Source organism: Denticeps clupeoides, unplaced genomic scaffold, assembly GCF_900700375.1.
Source record: "Denticeps clupeoides unplaced genomic scaffold, fDenClu1.1, whole genome shotgun sequence".
Lineage (NCBI taxonomy): Eukaryota > Metazoa > Chordata > Actinopteri > Clupeiformes > Denticipitidae > Denticeps > Denticeps clupeoides.
This window is the reverse complement of record NW_021629784.1, coordinates 973218-997000: the sequence shown is the minus strand read 5'-3', so window position 1 is coordinate 997000 and position 23783 is coordinate 973218. Positions and strand designations below refer to the sequence as shown.

The 23783-nt window shown below is 44.3% G+C and overlaps 1 protein-coding gene across 6 annotated transcripts in view; it reads left to right on the top strand.

Annotated features, from left to right (window-relative positions):
- Positions 1–23783, top strand: part of LOC114774226 (protein MTSS 1-like) — a 31810-nt gene that overhangs the window by 3145 nt on the left and 4882 nt on the right. For 4 of the 6 annotated variants that reach the window (XM_028966146.1, XM_028966149.1, XM_028966150.1 and 1 more), the window contains exons 2-11: positions 28–89; positions 2119–2192; positions 18590–18674; positions 19075–19166; positions 19465–19539; positions 20154–20165; positions 22081–22238; positions 22545–22652; positions 22754–22851; positions 23421–23631. In XM_028966146.1, coding sequence (XP_028821979.1) covers positions 28–89; positions 2119–2192; positions 18590–18674; positions 19075–19166; positions 19465–19539; positions 20154–20165; positions 22081–22238; positions 22545–22652; positions 22754–22851; positions 23421–23631 — 975 coding nt within the window. The remainder of the gene's footprint in view (positions 1–27; positions 90–2118; positions 2193–18589; positions 18675–19074; positions 19167–19464; positions 19540–20153; positions 20166–22080; positions 22239–22544; positions 22653–22753; positions 22852–23420; positions 23632–23783) is intronic. The other 2 variants (XM_028966147.1, XM_028966152.1) reach the window with 1 other exon arrangement.

Here is a 23783-nt window from a genome sequence, read left to right as displayed (position 1 = left end):
AACTTTCTCCTTTTTTTATCTCTCCAGAGCAGTTATCCGATCTGGGAGGACTTCATCAGCAAGGCAGGCAAGCTGCAGTCCCAGCTCAGGTAAGATGTGGGGTGACGGGATGTGTCCTCATTTCCCCCCATCCCCCACACACAACACTGTGCACAAAGTGTCCTATCAGAAGAGCCTGGTGGCCCTGACCTAGGTTGTCACATTTCTGAATCACTGAGTTTGTCACTCTGAAGGTCAGCGGTGGGTCCTTCTTTTTTCTTTTGCTTTTTTTTTTTTATACGAGGTACGGGAAAGAAAGACAGAAACATGCAACCTAAAACTCAATTAACCTTTCATCATCCGAGATTAATGATCAAATCATAAACTCATTATCTCTGCTGAGGAGGCTGGCACAGTGCGGCAGGTGATTTATTCTGGGCCGTGGGTTACTGTTGGTTAACCCTCTCGTCTTAAAAAATGACGCCTGGATCTCAGTCCACTCGACAGAAGCAAAAGCAACGAATGAGAAATGCTGCAGTGTCAAAAACTGAACAGCTCAGAGTAAGATCATCTGCAAGGGTTCAAGTAGTTCAAGCTATGATGTCATTTTAATGCATAACAAATACATTAATACACATTATAGAGGCACAGTGGTTCTGAAACCAAGTATTAATGAAGGATATGTGTCAAAAAGCCCAAATTGAACAACACTTTCAGACAAAAACAAACCATTTTCACTCAGGAATGTCAGTCTTTGGCTCGGACCAAACAGACAATAAAATACAGATGATCTCATCTGACGATCTGGTGGCACTTAATCCCAACTAGTAGAGTTTGGGCTAGATGGCATTTTTATGATAGGTGGTGTTCCCTATTAAGATAATTCCCTATGGTTTGTCAGCGAGGTATATTCATATTCATATTATGTAACGTTTGAATAATGATGAAAGAACATTCAATGTTGAAAAGCTACATTCATTTACTCTGAGATGCGGCTCGCTTTGTGCCATGAATAAAAGGAACTACAGACCAGATGATGGATTGTATTTGCTGACCTGTAGTGAACCTAGAACTCATTAAACGTCAATTTGCCGGAACCCCTGCTGAGACAGTTTCAGCTTCAGCTGGAACCTTTCGGCGTATTTCTAGAAGAGCCCGGCTGTGTACAAGCATTTCAGGTACTTTGTAATTGCAGATTAAGGGTCACCATGCATGCATGTAGAAGTAATCCCAATTTGATCAGATTTTCAGAGGATTAATCTTTATCTCTGTCCCCCGAAATGTGGATGAATGCTAAAGGAAGAGCGGATGAGGTCTCTGAAGTGAGACCTGGGAATGTTTTGATCATCATTTTCACTCTTTTAGATGTTTTTATGTCTACGTTGTTGTGGCCAGTTGCTTCTATGAACATAATCGACTCGTTGCTTTGGGTAAATTCTTTGCATTTGCTACATCGACTCCTCATGTCAGTGGGGTGCCTATAGTCTGATGCAACCATGATGCAACAGAGCAAATGGCCTTGAAATAAGTAGGACGCCTAACTTTCTATTGTGTTATGCAGGCTCATACTAGGACATTTCTCAGCCCTTCAGAATACCAGTCTTTGTGTGCCGACCTCACGATCATGATTTCATGTTGGGAAATGTAAATAGTAACCCTGCAGGAACAGTTGTTCAAATCTGCAATGAAAAATGCATTCAAAAATGTATGGGTAGTATCGAACAATAGTGGGAAAACTGGTGGAACGTCCTACTTCCCAAAATATAAAGTCACAACCAGTGAGACTTAACAAGCATTGGCTGGGTTATATGACCAAACTGGGGTCCAGTCCACTGGCGAATCCATCATTTGTTCCTTCCCATTCTAGATTGATGCAGGCTGAGGTCAAGTTCACAAGGCTATTAGCCATGGAGCAGAAAAACGAAGCAAATATCCCTGTAACATCAGACAGATACAGTGGTGGTAAGGAAGCCGGACCCATAATCGAAAGGTTGCAGGTTCGAATCCTGAACCGCCAAGGTGCCACTGAGGTCCCATTATGACAATTTTCACTTTCACTTTGCTCGGGTGTTCAAAGGTCGCCAAAAAAAAGGTGTTCATTTTATGCACGTGTGTATCTTTTTTTTTGTTTATCGCCAGGACGACCGTTGTTGCTGTAGCGGCTTTCCTCGATGCCTTTCAAAAAGTGGCCGACCTGGCGACGGGCAGCCGAGGTAAGACCACACCGTCTCATTATCTTCTTCCCTGTACTTATTTCCCCTTTGTTAGGCTAATCCGGATTCTTTTTTTGTGGGATCAAAGGTCCTGAGATAAACGTGCCTGCACTAACTGGAATGAGTCAGGGTAAAAAATACGGGAAAAACGAACAGTCTTAAACCTTGATCGGCTGATGATTGACGTGGCAACGATATCCGAAAGTCCGCAACCGCCCCGGACGCGGTGACTCACATTGGCTCTTATGTGACGAGTAGCTTGCTGCTTCCCAGTCCACGTCTCGCACAGCTCCGGGCCTACAGAGCAACAGTGGAAAGTTATGGCAGGGACGTCCTGTACCAGATGGAGAGAAATGTAATCATGGCGAACTGCAACGTGACGAGAGGGAAATGAAAGATGACATTTTGTCCCTTTTCATTTGTCTCTGAGGGCCTTACACCAGGCCAAGAGATGAGCTAACAGACTCTGAGCCATGGCCTCATCCCATTCTGAAACGTAACGCTATTATTAGAAGCCTTTTGGGTTAGCATGTGTCCGACGGCGCGGTCGCAGCCGCGGCGATGGTTGACAGGGAGGCGGTTTAGCCCACTGGGCCCGTGTGGAGCGGACATGGGCTTCGGACCGCCACTTATCTCCACCCTAATTTTAGGGTGGGCTGCGGTGCCGTGTGATGCTGGGGAGTTGCGGCCGAGGTGGTCGCTGCATCTGGCCCTCCGTAGGTTAATAATTACCCGAACCGCACCTTCTGCACAGCTGCTCAGGGGCTGCTGTGGTCTCTCGCATTGGCCGCTTGCAGGTTTAGCGAGGAGCTTTGCTGTGATTCATGGGGGAATACCCCACATTTAAAGAGCTCTATTTTAGAATTGCATGTAAAAAGTCTAAATTTAATTCGTATATAGATCAGGTCTTGTACAGAAATATCTCTGTCTCTCTTTTTAGCTTTTTATTTCTTAGCCCAGGCCTGAAAATGAGTCCTTTCTTATCAGTTTCCCACCGAATAAAACGTGTAATCCCTGAAGTGTGGGGCTTGGTGGGGCTGCGGGTAATGACATGTAAGGATGCTGTATGCCGTGCTCTCATTCGCCTAATGGCCGCTCGATCTGGTCAGAGGGAATTAACCGTGGACCTGAGTGTTTTTTCCTTCTTCGTAGAACAATCATCCAGAGATCAAAGCACATTCAGGCGACCAAAAAAAAAAATTGGGCTAAACCGACTATGTGGCATGTACTGAGAGGGAAATAAAGGAGGAGCGAGTTTGTCTGTATACCAGCCCTGGAAGGAGATCCAAGGCTTTATAAATGTCTGAATGCATCGTGTTTTTTTGGGGTTTTTTTGAGAGCCCAGTCTACATGTTTGCGTGTAAAGAGACCATGGATGCTGCTGGACAATTGTTTTTTGATCATGTGATTTTTTTTTTTTTTTTCTTGCTCAATGCGTCCACCCAAAACACTGATTTGCTTAGTTCCATTGCTCCTTGTTCTCTCTGTCTCTCTCTCTCTCTCTCTCTCTCTCTGTCTTCGATTTCATTATTTTGTCTGGGTGTGGCCTGAACAGTGGCACATTATGACTGTGATTAACACAGAAACTCTGCAATCACAAGCCTCAGTTAGTGTTAATGTGACACTTTGAGTCCTTTAATAGCCTCAGCTCAGGCACGGTCAGGTTTTAGCCTCCCGGGGCAGATCACAAGGCAGCGCTTACTGTGTGAAAACGGTAATTTCCGGAACTGCCTTGAAGAAACACACCCACAGCTTCACCTTCTGACTTCAATTTGATTGTATATTCTGATCGGATCATTGCATTGCACGTTAGAGCGTAATTTTAATCCTGCATTTGCTGTTGATGAGTCTAAGGGGGTATTGCTTGTTTAGCCTTTCGCTACGGGTCACTTCTTTGCAGCCATTGAACTCGTAATGAGGGCTTTCGATTAGCTCCTCAGAAGCTTGGATGCACCAGGTGGCCATTTTGCACTTGACTGTGCTGGTTCCCCAAGGCCTGTAGCCTCGCAGCTGGCCCTGCGCTCATGGCAACAGCATGGAAATCAGGAGGGGAGCTTCCCACCTCCGCTCAGACCAGCCTGGAAAAAGAGGCGAATGCGAAGAGGAGATGATGAGAAATACACTGCTCAAATAAAGGGGACACTTAAACAACACAATATAACTCCAAGTCCATCTCACTTCTGTGAAATAAAAAAATTGAAAATCGAATTTGCATGCTGTTGTGCAACTGGATTAGACAACAGGCAAAAATTGTAGGCAATTAAGGTGTGGTTCTGTGGGTGGTGACCACAGTTCTCAGTTCCTATACTTTCTGGCTGATGTTCTGGTCACGTTTGAATGCTGGAGGTGCTTTTACTCTAGTGGCAGCATGAGACGGAGTCTACAACTCACAAAAGTGGCTCAGGTAGTGCAGCTCATCCAGGATGGCACATCAAGCTGTGGCAAAAAGGTTTACTGTGTCTGTCAGCATGGAGGCGCTACCAGGAGACAGGTCAGAACATCAGAAGATGTGGAGGAGGCCGTAGAAGGGCAACAACAACCCTGCAGCAGGACCGATACCTCCACCTTTGTACAAAGAGGAACAGGGGAAGCATGTTAAGATAATGTTAAGATACAGACTCCATGAGGGTGGTATGAGGGCCCAACGTCCACATGTGGGGGTTGTGCTTACAGCCCAACACAGTGCAGCATGTTTGGCATTTGCCAGAGAACACCAAGAATGTGCCCCGTGCTCTTCACAGATGAGTCTGGAGACGCCAAGGAGAATGTTCTGCTGCCTTCAACCTCCTTCAGCATGACCGGTTTGGCAGTGGGTCTGTAATGGTGTGGGGTTGCATTTGTCTGGGGGCCACGCAGCCCTCCAAGTGCTTGCCAGAGGTAGCCTGCCTGCCATTAGGTACCGAGATGAGATCCTCAGTGTCGAGTGTGTCAGCAGTTCCTGCACGACAAAGGCATTCATGGTATGCACTGGCCCGCCCGTTCCCCAGACCTGAGTCCAGTTGAGCACATCTGGGACGTCATGTCTCACTAAACTTTGTTGTCAGTACATTCAATGTAAAAAAAGTGTTATTAGATGCATGTAAAAAAGTGTTATTTATAATTTAGAAGAATGTTTCATTCATTCAGATCTCAAATTTCTTATTTTTGTGTTTTGAGCAATGTATATTATATTAGGCATTGTGTGCTTAATTATTTTTTATTCTTAATAATATTATTCCTGGAAGTTTTTTGAAAATACAAAAATACTGATTTCCTGTTTGAAGCTTTCTTAAATCCTTACTAATTTCATATTTCTATTCAATGCCATTAGGTAATGCATTCAGAATACTGTATTCTAAATGTTTTTTTTTTTTTTTTTTTTTAATGTATTCTGATTACTTGTAAAATGTAATGTGGACCGAATGCTGGTGCTTGAGGTATTTGATATGTCCCAGCCCTCTATATTCCTTTAACAGTAAGACATAGCACAAACTCATAAATCACTGGGACGTGTTGATTGCAGCCTGTGCCGCAACCTAGGGACCGTAGATTGAATTTGGCTGCTGTTCGATGACACCACAAATCCTTTTGAGAAATGTGTGTTCAAATTGTGTTATCGGGCGATTTGTTGCTCACTACGTAAGTAAATGAATCGGTGACTCAGAGGGGGTACAGCTGTGCCCCGTCAGAAGAGGGCTCATCGACTCCTATTTGCTGTGTGTTGTGCAGGGCTGCTGTTGCCATGGTGCCCCGCGGATGGAGAAGATCCTCTTCTTTTAGGGTTGCATGCTAGCATCCATGGTTTCATTTGGCTTTAAGAGCAGGACCTTGGCCTTTACTCCTGCTTTGTCAGTACATGTAATTATCCGGAAGTAGGCAAGACCGGATTGTGTGGTCTTGGTTTAGAGTGGATTAATGCTCACAGTGTGCATAAATATTGAAATTAATGTTGTCACTGAGTGATTATTATTATATATGTTCTGTCCAGTAGGATTAAAGGGACACACATCGTGTTACCCATCGTTTTATGTCTTGCTCAGTAGTGGATTTTCCAGGCTCTTGTGTTATCCTACATTCCTGTTGGTAGTAGTCTAAAAATTTCACTCTGTGAGATTGTTTAACATTAATATGAGTTCCCCTAGCCTATGGTCCTGCAGTGCCTAGACATACGATAGATGTAAAGAGTGCTTTGGTCATTCTGCTTTGTTGTTCAGAGAGCGGCAACTCAGGCGGTCTGATCTGGAATTTAAGTGTAGTGATTGTCACATGTGATACACAGCAGCACAGCACACGGTGCACACAGTGAAATTTGTCCTCTGCATTTAACCATCACCCTGAGTGAGCAGTGGGTGGCCATGACAGGCGATGCTTTGCTCAGTGGCACCTCAGTGGCACCTTGGCGGATCGGGATTCGAAACGGCAACCTTCTGATTACGGGGCCGCTTGCTTAACCGATAGGCCACCACTAGGTCCCCTTATGTTGTCATATATACATATATATATTTCTCATGCTTTTTCCACCCAGAGAATTTTCCACCCCTCCCCTAAAAAAGTAACTTCACCGACTGTCATGGCTTAAAAATGTGCGAAGCATTGCAGTTGCTTGATGATTGTATGTAAAAATGAGCACAAATGGGTTCATTTTATTTTTTGGGAAAAACACAGACATGACCTGTCTGCACCAAACTTCAGATATTGTATTAGGGGAAAAATAAGACCTATATAAAAGCAAAAAAAATTGTCATGGGACCATTAAGCTTAGTTAAACTTTGTACCCACTGTCGTCGGGTACAAATTCTCAGGCCTTTGGTTGCCATTTTACTCTTAATCTTTTCAGTTCTTGGTGGTAAAGATATGAGGTTTGTAGGTGCATGGAGGGACAGACTATTAACAATGTGTAGCATGTTTGGGGATTTGTGGGTGGGTGGGTGGAGTTTGGGATTGAAATATGTGGGAAATATGGTTCTATGTTAAACAAAAGTGTCAACTGTTAGATTAGTGAGAGCAGTGTTACTCAGTTCATCCATTAGGTGTTTTTTTTTTATTATTGATTATTAATTTGACCTCCTGCTTTTGCTCAATAAAGTTTTTCAACCACTGCTGTTATAATTGCAAGAATTTAAGTGACTGTTTCTAAGCAAACACCAAAATTCCCTAGACTTTAAGTGAAACACACATGCTGAATATTTCAGATATTTGTTTCCCATACTATGACCAGTCCTCAGTTCCTTTCTAAAGACCTAGAACCATTAGCTCAACAGTCAGGCTTGCAGGACTTGTGGACAGCTACCATTACATTCCCTGGCCTGGGCCCAGTTTCTCCACCAAGTCAACGGCCACCATGGGAAAAGATTCTCTTTATCAGACCGGACCCACCTCTCCCCTGGTTTGGCATGTTGGTCCGTGCTTTTTGCTTTAAACCCTTTGCTTTCTTTGCCTTTTGTTGCTGGCAGATCCGTGAGCAGAATGCAGTCTGCCTTCTCCCCCGTAATTCCCCAGGAGTTGTTTGTCACAAGGTCATTAATTATTCAATAAAATAAACCTCAGTAGATTCTATTAGATAATTAAGTCATGGTTGAGGGATAAACCCTAGGCATGGCAGCCGGCTCCGGAGTGCATTTCCTCGGGCAGAGATAAACAACGCCGGAGGCCGAGCTGCTCTGGGCCCTTCCGACTGTTAATTGCATTTAGCGATTGACTGTATTTTCATATTTACACGTGCAAAAAAAGTATTTCAACATTTTGGGTGTATTGAATTCCGCCCATCAGAGGCTGCTGTGGGATATTCAGCCTGATCCCTGAGAAATCGCTAGGATGTCAGTAAAGACCAGTGATCTTGTAGACACAGCCCGATTCCCCCTTGTCTGAGCACCGCTGCTCAGCCGCTGTGTGTGGTCTGCGGAGCTTGGGCTCTTGCATGGCCCACCTGTCACAGTGCATATGGATTACTGCGCCACAGATCCCGGGAGTAATTATAGAATTGCGGGTGGAGCGCCCTCACATGCATCAGCAGCTGGCTGCTGGTTTTAAACTGTGCGAAAATCAGCTACATTTTTCAGTCTTTTCAGACGTTAATGCATCAAATCAAGGACATTGGAGTCTAGTTAGATGATGATTATTGGTTTTTTTTTACATGTATTTAATGAAAATATTACTTTCTGCATGATTGTTGTCTATTGGATTTTGTGGTTTTGCTCCATAGAGATTAGTCTACGACTCAGGTGCTTTATAATACAAATGAAATGGCACGAAATTTATATTCCTTTTTTTTTTTTTTTTTTTTTTTTTTGTGGCTGTGGTACCTGTGGGACCCCCTGGTCACCCGCTGCACATGACACACCTGCCCTTTCCATCCGGGGGGCTGTTTTTGTTTCTCCCCCTTTCTTTCCCCCTCAGCTGAGCGTGAGCTCAAGCGGTTGAATTATTGAGTGCAAGAGCTCAGCAGGTGAGGTGCAACAGTCTTTCATGTGATCCTGAATTGCCTCGTTTTAATTAGTCATGGAGCAGCTCTCATACAGGCTTGTTAGTCTGAATCAAACGGCATAATTTACCAGAGTGGAATCTGTAATGAAGACAGAACAAGACCTGTGGCTATAGTCTGACTATAGGCTATAGTCAGAAGGGTAATTTTTGCTCCAGTCTGAACCTTAGAAGCATGATTGTGGCCATTTTGTTTCAAAACAGTGCCGTGGTACATATAAGTGCTTATAAATATTAATGTTTTTGTGATCTTTCTGATTTGCTTGTTTGAATATTAAAATCCATTGCTGAGTAATCCACACATAAGTAGTTTTGCCAGTGATAAGTAAAGGTCTCTAGTTGTGTGTGTACGGATCAAGTGTTTTCACACAAATTGGTCTCATTGTGTCAGCAGTTTCAGCCTTTAGACATTAACTGTGGCTGAAACACCAGCTCATGCTTGACCACACATACATTAGACATGTAGGACACACAGTGCACCACTAATGGCCTCGGTCTTGACCACAGACGGAAAGAGGTCATTTCCAGTTGACTCTCTAATGCAAACCACACATGCAGAGCTGCTCGGCACAGTTCTCCAGACCCGGACTGCTGCCTGCCAAGGGTGCAACATGCAGAACAACACAACAATTAACTTTATTTATTCACATTTACAGCATTTATTAGATGCCCTTATCCAGAGCGGCTTACAATCAGTAGTTACAGGGACAGTCCCCCTGGAGACACTCAGGGTTAAATGTCTTGCTCAGGGACACAATGGTAGTAAATGGGATTTGAACCTGAGACTTTGTGGAATTCTGGTTCATAGGCAAGTGTGTCCATATACAACCGTCTTTTCATCAAAAGTCTAAAAGAGGGAAAGTAGGGATGAATGAATAAATAATCAGTTTCAGGCTGCTGAGGTCAGGGTGGTACAAGTGATGGATCATCCAGCCTTAAAATGAATGTATCTTCACCTTCTGTGTGTCCCCGCCTCAATATTTTCAGTAATGCTTGTGGTGGTTTGTGTGGATGAGGGCACACATATTCAACCTAACTGTACACTTGATATGTCCAGAACACAGCAACATGATATCATACTGGTACCACAAAAGCAAGGTAAGGGCTCACCTGGCCTTAGCTTTGGGGTACGTCAAAATGCTGAGTGGCTCATGTGGTCCCTGGCGTAGGATCAGGCCATTTTCATTTACAAACAGACTGATTTTGTGCTGTCGAGTGCTCTGCAGTGATCATCTGATGGGACGGTGTCTGCTGATCAAAGGGTCCGGGTTTGCCAGTGAGTCCCACTGACATAGAGCAGGCCGCCGCCTGTTCATGTCTCTCTGTGTGCTAAACACAGGTTGCTGGAAACATGAAGTGTGCAGGCAAACACACAGTTCAATTGATGACACTACCCAGAAGTTTCCATCCCTCCTGTTTAACTCGGACTCGAACACCAAGTGTCTGGTGTATTTCATTATGGTGAATTGAAGAGGGAACATAACATCAGCGACTGATCTAAGTCGCTATAATTTCTATGTGATTTTACTCTATAAAATGATCCTAATAAATCAGAAAAGAGATTAAGTACTTTTTCGATTTTAAGATGGATAATATAAAAACCAAGTTAGAAAAAGTGATAGATCAAGTGATTTTTCTTTTTCTTACGAAATGAGAAATAATTCGTCATGTTTTTACTCACCAGATCAAATGTGAAACACAACTCTATTTAGGGCACTGTTTTAAAACTAGTACTAAGCGCAGCACTATGCGCCAAGCATGGGGCTTGTTTGCTAGTGTAATCCTCCTCTGGATTTACATTCATTGATAAAACAAGAACAAGCACATTGTGCCAGTTTGAAAATAGTGCCTTAATTATTCCCAGTTTATAATAGAGCTTCATAGTCTCAGGTCACCTGTTTTGTACTTTTGTAATTCTAATAAGATTTTTTTTATAGCATTTGGGGACAGTTTTCTTTTTTAAAATTGTCTGTGTGCTTCTTTTGAGTCGATTTTTCCGCTGTGAAAATTGGGTATATCTGCTTAGGACTGAAACACTCTGATTGGCTCGGCCAATATATTAACCCCCCGCCACATTCCCTCAGCCCAGTCACCCCACTGCCTCTATTCTACCCCATTAGAGACAGAGCTTGGTGTATTAGAGGCCAATGATTAGCCAGGCTCTGATTAGGATTCCATTAACACCCATTGCACACTGAAAGGACGTCTGTGACCTACTTCCCCCTCCCCTTCTTCTCCCATCCCTAATTTCAAACCCCTGTTGAATTAATGAATAGCGATGAAAGGAAGTGTAACGGGTGGCGGAAGAGGAGTGCAAGGTGGAGGAAGGTGGCTGTGCATTGATTTCTTTCTCCCTGCAGATATCCGTGCCATGTGATAGAGAGAGAACTGTCAGAATTTACGTTCATGACAGACACGGGGAGACTGGCGTCTTCATTTTTCACCCGCACTCCCCTCTCTCCCTCCTATCTCCCCTTTTTTTTTTTTTTTTTTAAATGAAAGCTAATTAAGCACATGCAGCTTTCGGCAGCCGCAGCACGGTGCATGGCTTCATTCACATTTTTCAAAAGCGAATAAACACGGCAATTAACTGCCTCCCGAAAATAACCGCTGGCTCTTGTGTGGAAGGAAAAAAAAAAATAAAAAAGGATAAAGTGAGCAGCGCTTGGCAAATAGCTGGTAATTAAGAGAAACGGGGGCTGATCTCGCTGGGGAACAACAAAGCCATTAGGATGGACTGCTTTCTGTCAAACCTGTGCCGCCTCCAGTCTGACACACTCTTAACTTCACCCTGACTTCTTTATTCCAAGATGATTACCAGGCTCCGCCGTGCTCTTCCCCGGTCTCGGCTGGATTACCACTGGATTTGGATGCCGTGTCTTTGTGCCGTTATCATATAAAGCGTCACATAGTCACAAAGTCGGCATCACGAGCGAATCCCAGCCCTCGTATCTGTGTCAAAGGCAAGTAGACGAGAAGAAGTAGGTCTGGCATTGGAGAGGGGAGGCAGACATGTAGGTGGCAAATCTGATCAAGCTATCTGGAGCAGCGAATCCTGGCTTCCCGGCTTCCGCTTCAGACCCAGAACTGCCACGCCGGCTTGTTTTCCAGTCGCACTTTTTGCCCCCCAGGACAAGAGAATTGATTTTTTTTTTCTTTCTGGGCAGAATCGGCATTGGAACTGGAGTGGAATAATTTGCGAGTGCAGCTGCTGATGGATGGAGTTAAACGGCATCCCTATCTTAACAACTGGCCATTATGCACTAAGGGCTCACGCTCATTATGGCAATTCTACGCCAAATTTACAATGTTTACATAATAGGAAAAAACCCTGTGTACTTCCAACAATGTTCTTATTTCACATATCAGACTGAAAATCTAAGGTCTGGAAGCAATGAAATGTCATCTTGAATTTTTCATGATCTCCATATATCCCTTAAACAAAATTGGTTCATATTCACATTAGAGCATATTTAGAGAACACTGTTGCATAGCTGCTCCGCCTAGTCCTGCAAGGAAATATATAGTTGCATTCTGTTGATATCGCACCAGTCTTTTTTAGATAAATTCTCAGATTTTGACATCAGTAATGTGGTTCCTATTTAGAAACCCGTATAAGCTGAGTGCTGGCAAGAATCTGATAATGCAAAACATTACGGTACAGGGGTTATGATTCAGTACATCATGATAAATTGCAAAACCGTATGTAAGGAGACTGTAATTCTAGAAAAAAACTATTATAGTGGAAAAAAGACACCGCCACGTGTATACAGATTTAAGCAAAAAAGGATCAGTAAATACTTATTTTAAATTATTGATTGCATATATATTGGGTGGCTGTGTATTAAACCATTGAACTATTAATTAATATTGTGTTTGGTAATCTAATATAGCGTTGCCAAATTGTATTGTGTATTTTGAATTGTGTTACATCTGAATACTCATGACAAAAGTACTACAACACTATTAATGAATGTGTTACTGAGCTGAATGCTTTTTATAGACAGAATTCTGTCTCCTCCATAAAGAATCAAATGTCTGATTCAGTCCTCCAGAGAGATATGTAGGCAAGCAGCACCTGGTCCGGAGCTGTCTGCATTCCCGGGGCCGGCCTGTCTGCCCGCCCTGTCCACCCAGCTGCCCCGCCGGCAGGTGCTAACTGAGCGGAGCGCGGGCCGGGCGGGGTGCAGCCGTCTGGTGGGGCGGGCACCTGTCTGCAGCGCTGCGCGGGAGTCGTCCAGAGAGACGTCAACGGCTCCCCCTTATAGACTGGGGGGGGGGCAGGGCTTTAGACGTAATGCACGGCTCCTCATTCCGAATTATTTATAAACCCTCTAAAGAATTTAAAGAACGTCTCCACTCCCCCGACCCCATGCTACAGGGAGCGTCCCGTTTAAAAGCCCAAATGTCGCCTTACTGCCCTAAGACGGTTTTGGGGGGTGGAGATGGTGGAGAGAGAGGCTGTCGAAGCCATGATGTCACGCTGACTCTTCCTCGGCGAGAGTAACCCCGCCTTTCCCATCACACGTCTCTACAAAACCAGGTTATGTCAAGTGCACACCGTACCAAATTACACTGTAATTACACCCTAATCTGCTGTCTCATTCGTCATGATGTTTTTTGGGGGGGGGACAAAAAAAAAATAGGACAGCCTGCTGTTCAGATTGAGGACAGAAGTCTCATTTTTGGCTGACGTATGTAATTATTGCCCTTGCGTGGTCCTCTTGGCTTTTGTTCGTTATCCGGTTGACAGTTGCTCATTGCGACACCTGCATTACTCACCACATCACAGCTTGTCAAGATGCTGGGTGGGACGGGGACGGTTGGCAGTGTGAAAATGTGCTTTTGCGCTCGGTTTTAGGCTTCAGTAACTGTGTCAGATTTTAGGATGGATCCCGTTGGTCTCACTGGTCATGATGAGCAATGCTCTCATCCTGCTGGGCCTTATTTGTGAGACCAACTGTCACCTCATGGCTGTTGGTCTCTAACACTGTCTTAGTGCCCTAGTTATGGGCCGGCGTGGTCTGTCCTCAGTTCTAATACCAAGAACCGCATTCTTCATCGACAAATTCTCATGAAATAGCCATGATGTCATTAACAATGCATTGCAGCACACTTACCCTACATCCCAACCTGCATTAGCCAGGGGTGAACCCTACATGACATGGGTTCATACTTTACAAAGAACCCAAGAAATAGGTTAATGTCACGTGGTGTCACATGACCTTACTTCACAACATAGACCTATATGTGTGTGTGCAAAAGAAGTACATGTACAAATGTATTATCTTCAAACAAAACCTGTGTTTGAATCTATTATAATTTTCTTCAGTCAAATGTTTGTAGTTGAAATCCACATTTCAGGGAATCCTGATGCTAAATAAAGGAACCAAACTGGGTTTCACGTGCTTGCAAATTTCGAGATTCGAGTCCACGCGTCTCAGGCCCCGGCTGCAGCGAGCCCAGGTCAGCTCTGCCTGTTCGTGTCTGAGTTCCACCGATGCCCCGCGGCGCCGTGACACGGCTGACAGCGGCGCAGCGTGCTACCATATACAGCAGGGCCGGCGACGGCGACGTTGTGACACCACAGCTCCTCCCTGTGACAGCGCTAGCTGAGGACAGCACTAAGATCGGAGGGGGACTTGACAGCCTGCTGCTGTAGTAGGCAGAAGATGAGCTAGAAAGAGTAAGGCCGTGTCCTTCGTATTTCTAGGAAGGAATTATCAGTTGTCATCATAACTTAGAGCAACCAGCCGCAAGAATGAACGGCTCTTCATACAATGTGGGCAACGTAGAATCTTATAAAACACTGATTCACTGGTTGTCGTTGTTGGTTACACTGGTGTTGTCACACTTGGACTTTTGTCACCTTAAAAAAACATGAGATACGATGCTACAGTTGTGAGCCTCTCTCTCTCCAAACATTGAGCATCGGTGAGGGTCTCAAGGGCAAAGGAGGGGAGACGAGGAGATGACTGCTAGTCAATATCATTGAACCAAACTGCAAGCAAAACATCACTCAATCAAAGAAAGAAGAGCAAAGGCAGAGGTGAGACAAAGTCGGATCCCCCATCCCGTCTCTGCTGTTTGTGGACAGTCACTGGTGGGAGTCATGTGTTGTTATTCATGTTCACAGGCCACACATACTTCTGCCCAGTTGTTAACATTCAACGCTGCGCAGTCTGGGTCTCAGTCTCGTGTGGAGGAGCAGCTGCACGTTAAAAAGCATTTGAATTATGCGGAGAATTCCCCAAGTGGACCACGTTGAATCTATACATCGTTGTGCCAATTTGCTACCAATGAAGTACTTGGTGAAAGTTGCACGAGATTTCATGGTGTCGTTTGTTGTGTTTCATGATTAAATGTGCTTTGCTGGGACTATGGTACTATAATCAAAGGTTATCAAGGCAAACTCTCACGCAGCACCATGAAAAACGGGCCTTTGGTTGTAATGCAGATCAATTTAATATGTTGTATATTGAGCCAAATCTACACCAATAAGAACATGAACTATCGTATTTCATTTGCCTTGAATGGCTTGAATCATATAGTGCTGTGACAGAGTTTTGATTGGTCGAGCCCGAGGCTGAATTAGCTTAGATGAAACGATCTAATATCACTTATCACTCACACGGCCTGTTTTTTTTTTATTTTTTTCTGCTCCTGTTTATGTAACTGCTGAATATATTGCCTCTCCGGACGACCGGCACTGATTAATAGATGCACAGTCTGGGCTGATTGCCTTCCTGGTCGATACCGCGCCTCTTGCTGGCGCGGCGGCCCGTTCGCCTGGAGGGCGTTGGCCGAGCTGCGGAATCATCACGGTACGGATGCTGTATTGGGCTTTTTTTTTTTTCTTTTTTTTTTTCTGCGCACTCAGGGCATTCGGCGCGCCTGCCTGGGTGAGTGACCGTCTGCCAGTTCCAGACAGCGGAGACTACGGCAGAAGCCTGTGTGTCCCTGCAAAGGGAACGTATGTGGCGTGTAAAACACAAGTCATGCTATAAAAGAAGACCGTATCCTGCGTTGAGAACCGGGAGAGAGCAAGCGAGAAGGGGGAAGTGTGAGGGCGTCTCGGAAAGAGACAGTGGGGTGGAAGAAAGTGAGAGAGAGAGAGAGAGAGAGAGAGAGAGAGAGGGGAAGAAGGGAGGTGTTGCTGCAATGCAGTGCTCACCACAGGCCCCCATGTCACAGCTATTAATAATGAGCGCTATTCCATACATCAGCTATTCAGGAGGGATCCTGGCAACCAGGACCCAGCACTGGGCATATTTATAGATTTTGGGGTCAGAAGATTTGAGGCTCCTTGCAGTCCAGGACTGCAACTTCAGAGAATCGAGACAACCATGAGCTGAGGGCAGGGCGCATACTCTGGGGGTCACAAGCAGCCATATCTGACACATCAGGATCTCATGTTAGTCTGGCTCATTTCCTCAAATTTGTAGGATCTAATTGAGAATATGGAAGACTGATGGAGAGGGATCGAGGTTCGTCAGGCTTATGTTTGTGTGGTGGAGAGCTTCTGAAAGCCAGTGTCAATGTATATGTTTCTCATAGGAAGGAAAAAAGGGGGAGAGAGAGAAAGAAAGAGCGACTTTTATTTTGACTGCTACTGTCTCCATGGCAACCAACAAGCATCATAGGGGGACGGAATGATTCCCCCCCACCTTCTTTTCTGGCTTCAAAAAAGTCATATATTACAGATCCTGGAGTTTTAAAAGGCTACAGCTCCCTCCGACCTGCATGTCTGTGATGGAGACGTACGGTAAAAACAGGGCTCTCACAATCACAGGCTGGTCTGCTTAGATGGAAAGGTCATAGATACCCTCCTGATCCAATTTTGCCCATAAATTAGAATTCATTTAAGAATAAGCAGACGGATTCGAGGCTGCTCGAGGAGGCAACATCACAGTCCGCATGACGTCAGCAGATCATCACAGCCCCAGTGATATTCATCACAGCACCTTTTCATTACACATGAAAGAATAAAAACAGCTAGTGTTAATGTCTGCATTTTGTATAAATGTTTCTGATGCCACTTTACTGTTTTGGATTAAATAGGCTGAAACCTATCAGTTACAATCTGCGCTTATGTTTTAGTGACTGGTAATTATTGTAAGAGACTCTAAAACTGTGTCTTCAGCCTCTCCGTGTCACATCTCGAATCGTGTCCTGGATGTAGGAGCAGCGAAGGAGGAGCCGCAACCCGAGACCCTCGTTGAATGATTTCAGCCCAGAGGCGCGTGAACTGCGGCCTGAACGATGGGACGGTCGCCAGCCGCCTGGCAGCCGCGCCCCTCTCCTGGTGGCTCGTCTGTTAACTTGATGGCACCCCGCGAATCGCGTGAATGGCACCGACCGCCCCACTCGACATTTGGATGTGTAGTAGCGGCGTAAAAGAGAAACCGATACGGATATAAAGAGGGGAGGGGCAGCGCGCCAGAGAGAGAGGGAGGAATAAACAGAAACCGTCCTCACCGTCCTCGGCCACAGAATTCCATTCACAGGGATTAGCGGCTAGGCTTTCGCTGCAACGCAACACCTCCCGCGTCGCATGAAAAATGCAGGGCTCCTGCATTCACCTTCACTAGCCCTGACCTGCGGTCCACCTCGCGCAGTGGAAACGCCACCCAGGCCAGACTGCATTGTTCTTTTGTCCCAGCTCTTCAAAGGGACGCCCGAGACAGGCCGTTCCAAAACATGATAGAGAGGGGTTGGAAAGGACATGCCGAAATTACACAGGCCGGCGGGATAAAGAACGGAGCATCTCCGATGGGCCGTATTCTGCACCTGCCTTTGTTCCGAGCCCCTTCTGTGCTGAGAGGTCGTGTTAACAGCGCAGTGCCTTGTGGGCTTTGTGCCGGAGACGGGTTACATTAGGAGGTCGCCGAAGTCGAACGTCTCTCCCCATTGTCTTTGCATCTAATCCACTGCACATGATATTGATCTGGCCGTCAGGTTAATAAAGCATCCGACTTGACCCTGCCACCTTCCCTGGCGGGACAGGGGCGGCGATTTAGTACAGGGTTGAAATTCCTGCAGCGAGACGGGGTCTCCTGCTAATGGTACGCTGGTGTTGAGGAACAATGCCTCAGGAGGGGGTTGCAGTCCCTGTCCGAGAAGACATTGCCATCTGTGCTGCTGCTGGGCAGGGGAGGGGAAATTTTTACAGTCCCTAAGGAAACCCCAGAAAGGGGATGGATATTTTTCAAGGAATTGCTTTACAGACATGTTCTGGCACTTCACACCCTTCCTCCACTTTTTTTCCTCTCTCTTCATCAGTCTCCCTCCTCCTCCACTTCGTTGAAAGCAATTAGGTCATAGGCTTTGTTTGTTCTCCTCAAGAGATCGTGGTCACACTTAAGTGACTGTTCTTTGGTGGAAGGGGGAACGAGAGTGGCTGTGCAGGGCGGGGGCAGGGTCCGCCCGGGTTCACCCGGGAGAGTGGGGGGGGAAGGTGGGACTGGCGCATTAAAAGTGGGAGCGCTGAGTAAAATGCATGGTGTGGGTCGTCTTTTTGCTTGTGCCAAATGGCATAATGCTCATAATTCATAATGACATATATGAAAATGGTCCCTTATTTACCATTTTCATTCTTTTTTTTTTATCAATATGATTACCATTTATGTTGCTTTGCATTTGGCCTTATTTATTATGTATTCTTCTTCTTTTTGCCCTATAGCTGCTTGAAAAAATGTTTTTTTTAAATGGTTCTGAATGTAGTAATTTTTGTGGCTTATGTGACTAACTCATAACCTATTTTTAATGATGATTGATAATCATTCATTGAGACAATCTCAGAATTAGTCAGAGCTTATTTTTGGACAGTATAAATATAGGCCTATTTTTGTCTTTTTGTCCTGAATATTGGCTTTTTGTTTGTCTTTCTACGTAGGTCTTTGCTCCTCATTAATGCCGTGCCTGTGTTCTCATTTCAGGGGGCACCAGGGACATCGGCTCGGCTCTCACCAGGATGTGCATGAGGCACAGAAGCATTGAGGCCAAGCTCCGGCAGTTCTCGATGTGAGTCTCCTTTCTCTAGCCGTAATCAGGGACTGTCTCCATTAAAAACATGTGCCTAATATGATAACTGCTGCGTAACATAGCATACGCTGTGGACACCGGTAAAAAAAACGGCGGACCTCACAGTCACTTGAGAAAAGAAAACACACACAACACCATGTTGGCACTTAACCTCGAGGGCACCGCCAGCACACCACAGATGGCTCTTTTATGTGTTCAGGCTACTTTTTGGTGAAATGTAGTAGGTTGGTGTTAAAGGTTTGGATTTTTTCAAAGCAGACTGTGAATCACTTCTTTGTATTTAGTGAAATTTTTGGGGGGCTCTGTCACACCGTACTACTGTGTAGGAGTGACATAAGGCTTGCAAATAATTTTGGGACATGTGTTTGCACCATCCAAGGGTCTTCATGGACTGCCTGATCAACCCGCTGCAAGACCAGATGGAGGAGTGGAAAAGGGTCGCCAACACTCTGGACAAGGACCATGCCAAAGGTTGTGAATGTCCAGGGCAATAATGTGCACACAGTCATTAACAGTTGCATAGAATTACAGTATAACGTACCCCTAGGATAAGCCTAATTTAATGCAATTCCATGCTGAAAAAAAGTGAAAAATAATGCCTGTCAAATGCTTGTAGTCAACATGTGGCTAACATTACCAGGAAAGAGCATCTATACAAAAAGAAAAAAAGATCAATCAGATATTATTCTTTTAAATGATCATACGCACCCTGTGTGACACAAACTTCAAAGTGCTGGATTTCTAAGGTCTATTGTGTTTCTGTATCCAGAGTACAAAAAAGCCCGACAGGAGATCAAGAAGAAATCCTCCGACACGCTCAAGCTGCAGAAGAAAGCGAAGAAAGGTAAACGTGACAGTAGAGGCCCAGTTCCTTTTTACATTGTATCTGCGCCCATCATAGTCATTCTGACGAACTGTGGTTTGGGCTTCGAAACAAATTGAAGGACCCAGAGGACTCTTCATGTATTTGGATGCAGGATTTAAACGATTTAAAGATCATCACTGATTAGGCTTTTACTTTTTGCACAAAAAAACATTTCTTAATCATTTTATTATATGAATTAGTAAATTGATTAATTTTAAGCAACATGTACATACATGATACACTGAAAAAAGAAAACAATGTCTAAATATATTTTAGCATTGCCGTAATGTGAATAAACAAAACAAACCTGCTGTCAGTAGCTTTATAGTAAAGTAAAAAATCATTTTACTCATAAGCATGAATTAAAGAGCAAACGATTTTTAAAAACTACTTTAATGAGAAAAAAAACCTTAAACAAACATCTTTTCTTTTTTCAGTGTACATTCACATGTGTACAGTAGCCATAATGGACACATTTTTTACTTTTGATACAAAATAAAGACTACTCAAACTTAAGCTTTCTTTTGTGTATATGAACTGACTGAGATGTTTTCCTCTCACTTCGCCACTCAACATGCCCCTCTTCTTTCCAGCTGATGTGTTTGGTAAGTTTCAGTGTTGGAGTCCTCTGTTGACCTGTCGACCTTCCCCACCTGTGTGTGGTCCGGGCAGAAGTTGACCCAAAGTGCTGACCTAGGATTTCCTCTGGGCTAATTTACCAGTTGCAGTAAAACGCTGCGCTATTTCCAGCATTTTGAAATGATCCTAGACTTTTACTTTGGGGTTAACTTCTTCCAGCACTCGGTCACATTTCTTTCTGTAGCACATGCACCCAGTGGCCCACAGCTGTGAACACCCTGCTCCAGTTTCCTTGCAGCCTATTTCTAGGACAGACCTTGTCCAAAATGGACTCTGTGTCCCTAATAAATGTCTTAACACAACAATAAAAAAGTAATTTCTGTTGATCCTGTGAACTGCTCATTAAATCAATTTCCTGTTTGACAGACGGAGGAAATGCTTTTGCTCCTGCTAAAAATCACAGATTTCAGAATAAGGAGTATATGAGTATTGAAAATACTAATATATGAAATTTTAAAATCTGAATTTTCTGTAGTCTGTGTATAATGATGAATGCTTTCCCTGAATCCTGCTCTCTTTACCCTGCACTTTGTTATGACTGAAACCGAGTCTGACCAAATTATTGTATTTTCTCCCTTATAAATGTGTCTACATGTGTGTGTAAGAAAGAGAACGTGTAAACATCTGCAGCTGAGATGATGCATGTCAAACAAACATTCTCCTGTCTTACGTAAGAGCAGAGCTCATTCCTAGAAATCTTCACACAAACATCTCACATATAGAGAGAATTTGTTGCACCAGTATATGTACTCCTATCTCCTTGTGATCCTAAAAATGTGTTTGATGTGAAACTGTAAAAGCCTTGAATTGACCCCTGATGAACCCCAGTATGTAGCTGTGCCTGTTATTTCGTTCAAGGGAAAGTCCAGCGCGTTTCTGTTTGAGCTATGAGCAGAGGATGGAAGCGTGGAGAATGATCTCCCTAGACGCACGTTAAACCATGTGGGAAACCCAGTAGTGTGTGTGTGTGTTTGTGTGTATTGCATATGGCTGAGGAATTCCACTTTCCCCTGGAAAATGAGATCGCTTGCCTTCAACCACATAAATGCTACTGGCTCAGCTGAGAAACTAAAGACTTTAATTGTATGTTTACATCTAGAGGGTCTTTCATGGGTTAGGGAGCAAACAGAGTCGTTGTTTTTTATGAAATTCTTCTTCTTTCAGTTCCCAGTCACTTGATAGGCATCTATTGAAGTTCTGCATACAAAAGGGCAAACTTAGAATTTTGAGCCCTGCACACTTGCGATGTTGTGCAACTAGAGGAACTTTTCATAAAGGAACAGCGGACATTATCCTGTTCTGTGATGTCCTTACGTAAGAGCAAGTGAACAGGCACAATGGTGCCATACCCCCACAGTGAGGGTGTCACCGTGCTATAAGCCACCAACCGGTTCCAGGGCTCAACTCAATTCGCTCTTGAACTTGGACGACGGACAGCTCTGGATCTGCTTTGTTTACATCCAGCCAAGCTTAGTGTGCTCAAGCAAGGTGGGAACATCTCAGAAACAATAATGTATGGCAACGCCAAGCCTCCGTGTCCATTGTCTTCCTCTGTCGTCAGTAATGATCATTAAGGGCTTTGTGTGAGGTGTTGCGTTCGCTCAGCCGTTGGTACATTTGAATGTCAAAGTTCAAATGTGTATATTGTTATCTGTCTAGATAACCAGAGCTAATTACCATGCCTGGGCTGGTTTTCTGCAGGTTGTTTGATAACCAAAGGAGCCAAACAACTTGATCACTGTTAGCATGTGCTGTTCTTCTTGAGAAATATTCCATTGCAAGAAATTATGAGAATGTTTGCAATAATTGTTATAACTAAATATATTAAGTACTGAGACTATATCAGACAGTTGGTTGATAAGAGTTTGTTTTATGATTCAGGGCGAGGGGACATCCAGCCTCAGCTGGACAGTGCCATACAGGACGTGAGTGATAAGTACCTTCTGCTGGAGGAGACGGAGAAGCAGGCCGTGAGAAAGGCTCTGATTGAGGAGAGGGGACGCTTCTGCACCTTTGTCTCCATGCTGCGCCCCGTTGTGGTGAGTTCACCTTCTTTCGGCCCACTGTTCACCATCTCTCTAGCTGAGATTAAAACATTCAATCTTACATGAATATCTAGAACACTATGCTCTACAAGACAGCTATTTTCATCTTCTAGCCATATAGCTGAATCTGCCATGTGACATTCTTTCAGGATACCAATCAGTTCTCATGTTACAGTTCTCATGTTATTGAAAATACCCTCAGATCTTCAGTTCAAACAGTTTACATTAATATATAATGAAAACAAAGCCAAAGCTGTCCTACACAGATGTGTAATGAATTCACATTCACTTGATCTACAGGAAGAGGAGATGTCTATGCTGGGAGAAATCACTCACTTGCAGACCATTGCTGATGACCTAAAGGCCCTTACCATGGACCCTCACAAACTGCCCCCGGCCAGCGAACAGGTCAGAGGTCACCAATATGACAAAAGAAACTGATCACTGAGGAAGAGGCTGAAAAGATGCTGACTGCACTGTACATGACAACTGTGAATTTTTTTTGGCAGGTCATTATGGACGTAAAGGGATCAGACTACAGTTGGTCTTATCAGACACCCCCCTCATCTCCCAGCACCACGGTATCCAGGAAATCCAGTATGTGCAGGTATAGCAAAGCAGCATGGTTGCTATTACAAAGGGGTTGAACTGGGCACCTCATCAGTCATGTTTAGATGAAGACACAAAATGGCACTTTAATATGATTATGGGAAGCAGCAATTTTAAAGACAGTGATAACCTTTAGTGACAAAGAATTATAGTCTCTGCTGGAATAAATTTCTGAATCTCCTGCTCCCCCTAGTGTTCAATGGTTGTCATTGCACAACATGGTTGAATCTTATTAAAGGTCCCCTATTTTTTTTTGCATCCGACCGTCTGAGCTGCCGCTCTCTGGATGGTCAAGCCGAATGGCTAAAGCACTCTTTACATGTATCGCCATTTCTAGCTACTGCAGGACCATAGACAGGTTAGGGGAATTAATGTTATTAATGTAAAATTATTTTACAAAGTGAAAATTTCATAATAGGGGACCTTTAAACTCTTTAAACAACACAATAATTATTAAAATGTACAGCAGGCGAGAGATTTTCATACAATGTATAGTGCCTATGTGATATAATTCCAAAATTCTAATTATTTTTATATCCTTTTTCTCTTTCCACCTTTGCTCAGCAGCAGTTTGAACAGCGTGAATAGCAGCGACTCACGTTCTAGCGGCTCTCACTCTCACTCGCCCACCTCTCACTACCGCTACCGTGGCTCCGCCCCTCCCCAACAGGGTCCCGCCCGCCTCTCCAGTGTCTCTTCCCACGACTCAGGCTTCATCTCACAGGATGCCTATCAGTCCAAGTCCCCTTCACCTATGCCTCCAGAGACTAGCCCGCAGGTAGGGACTCAGTCCATACAGATCACCAGTTATGTTACAGCACACTGACTGGGTAAGGGGCATTTGAACATAATTTTTGTAAGGTAAGGGTTCGCATCATCTCATGTCAGCTAGAAACAATACGCTATATCAGTATCAACATTTGGATACAA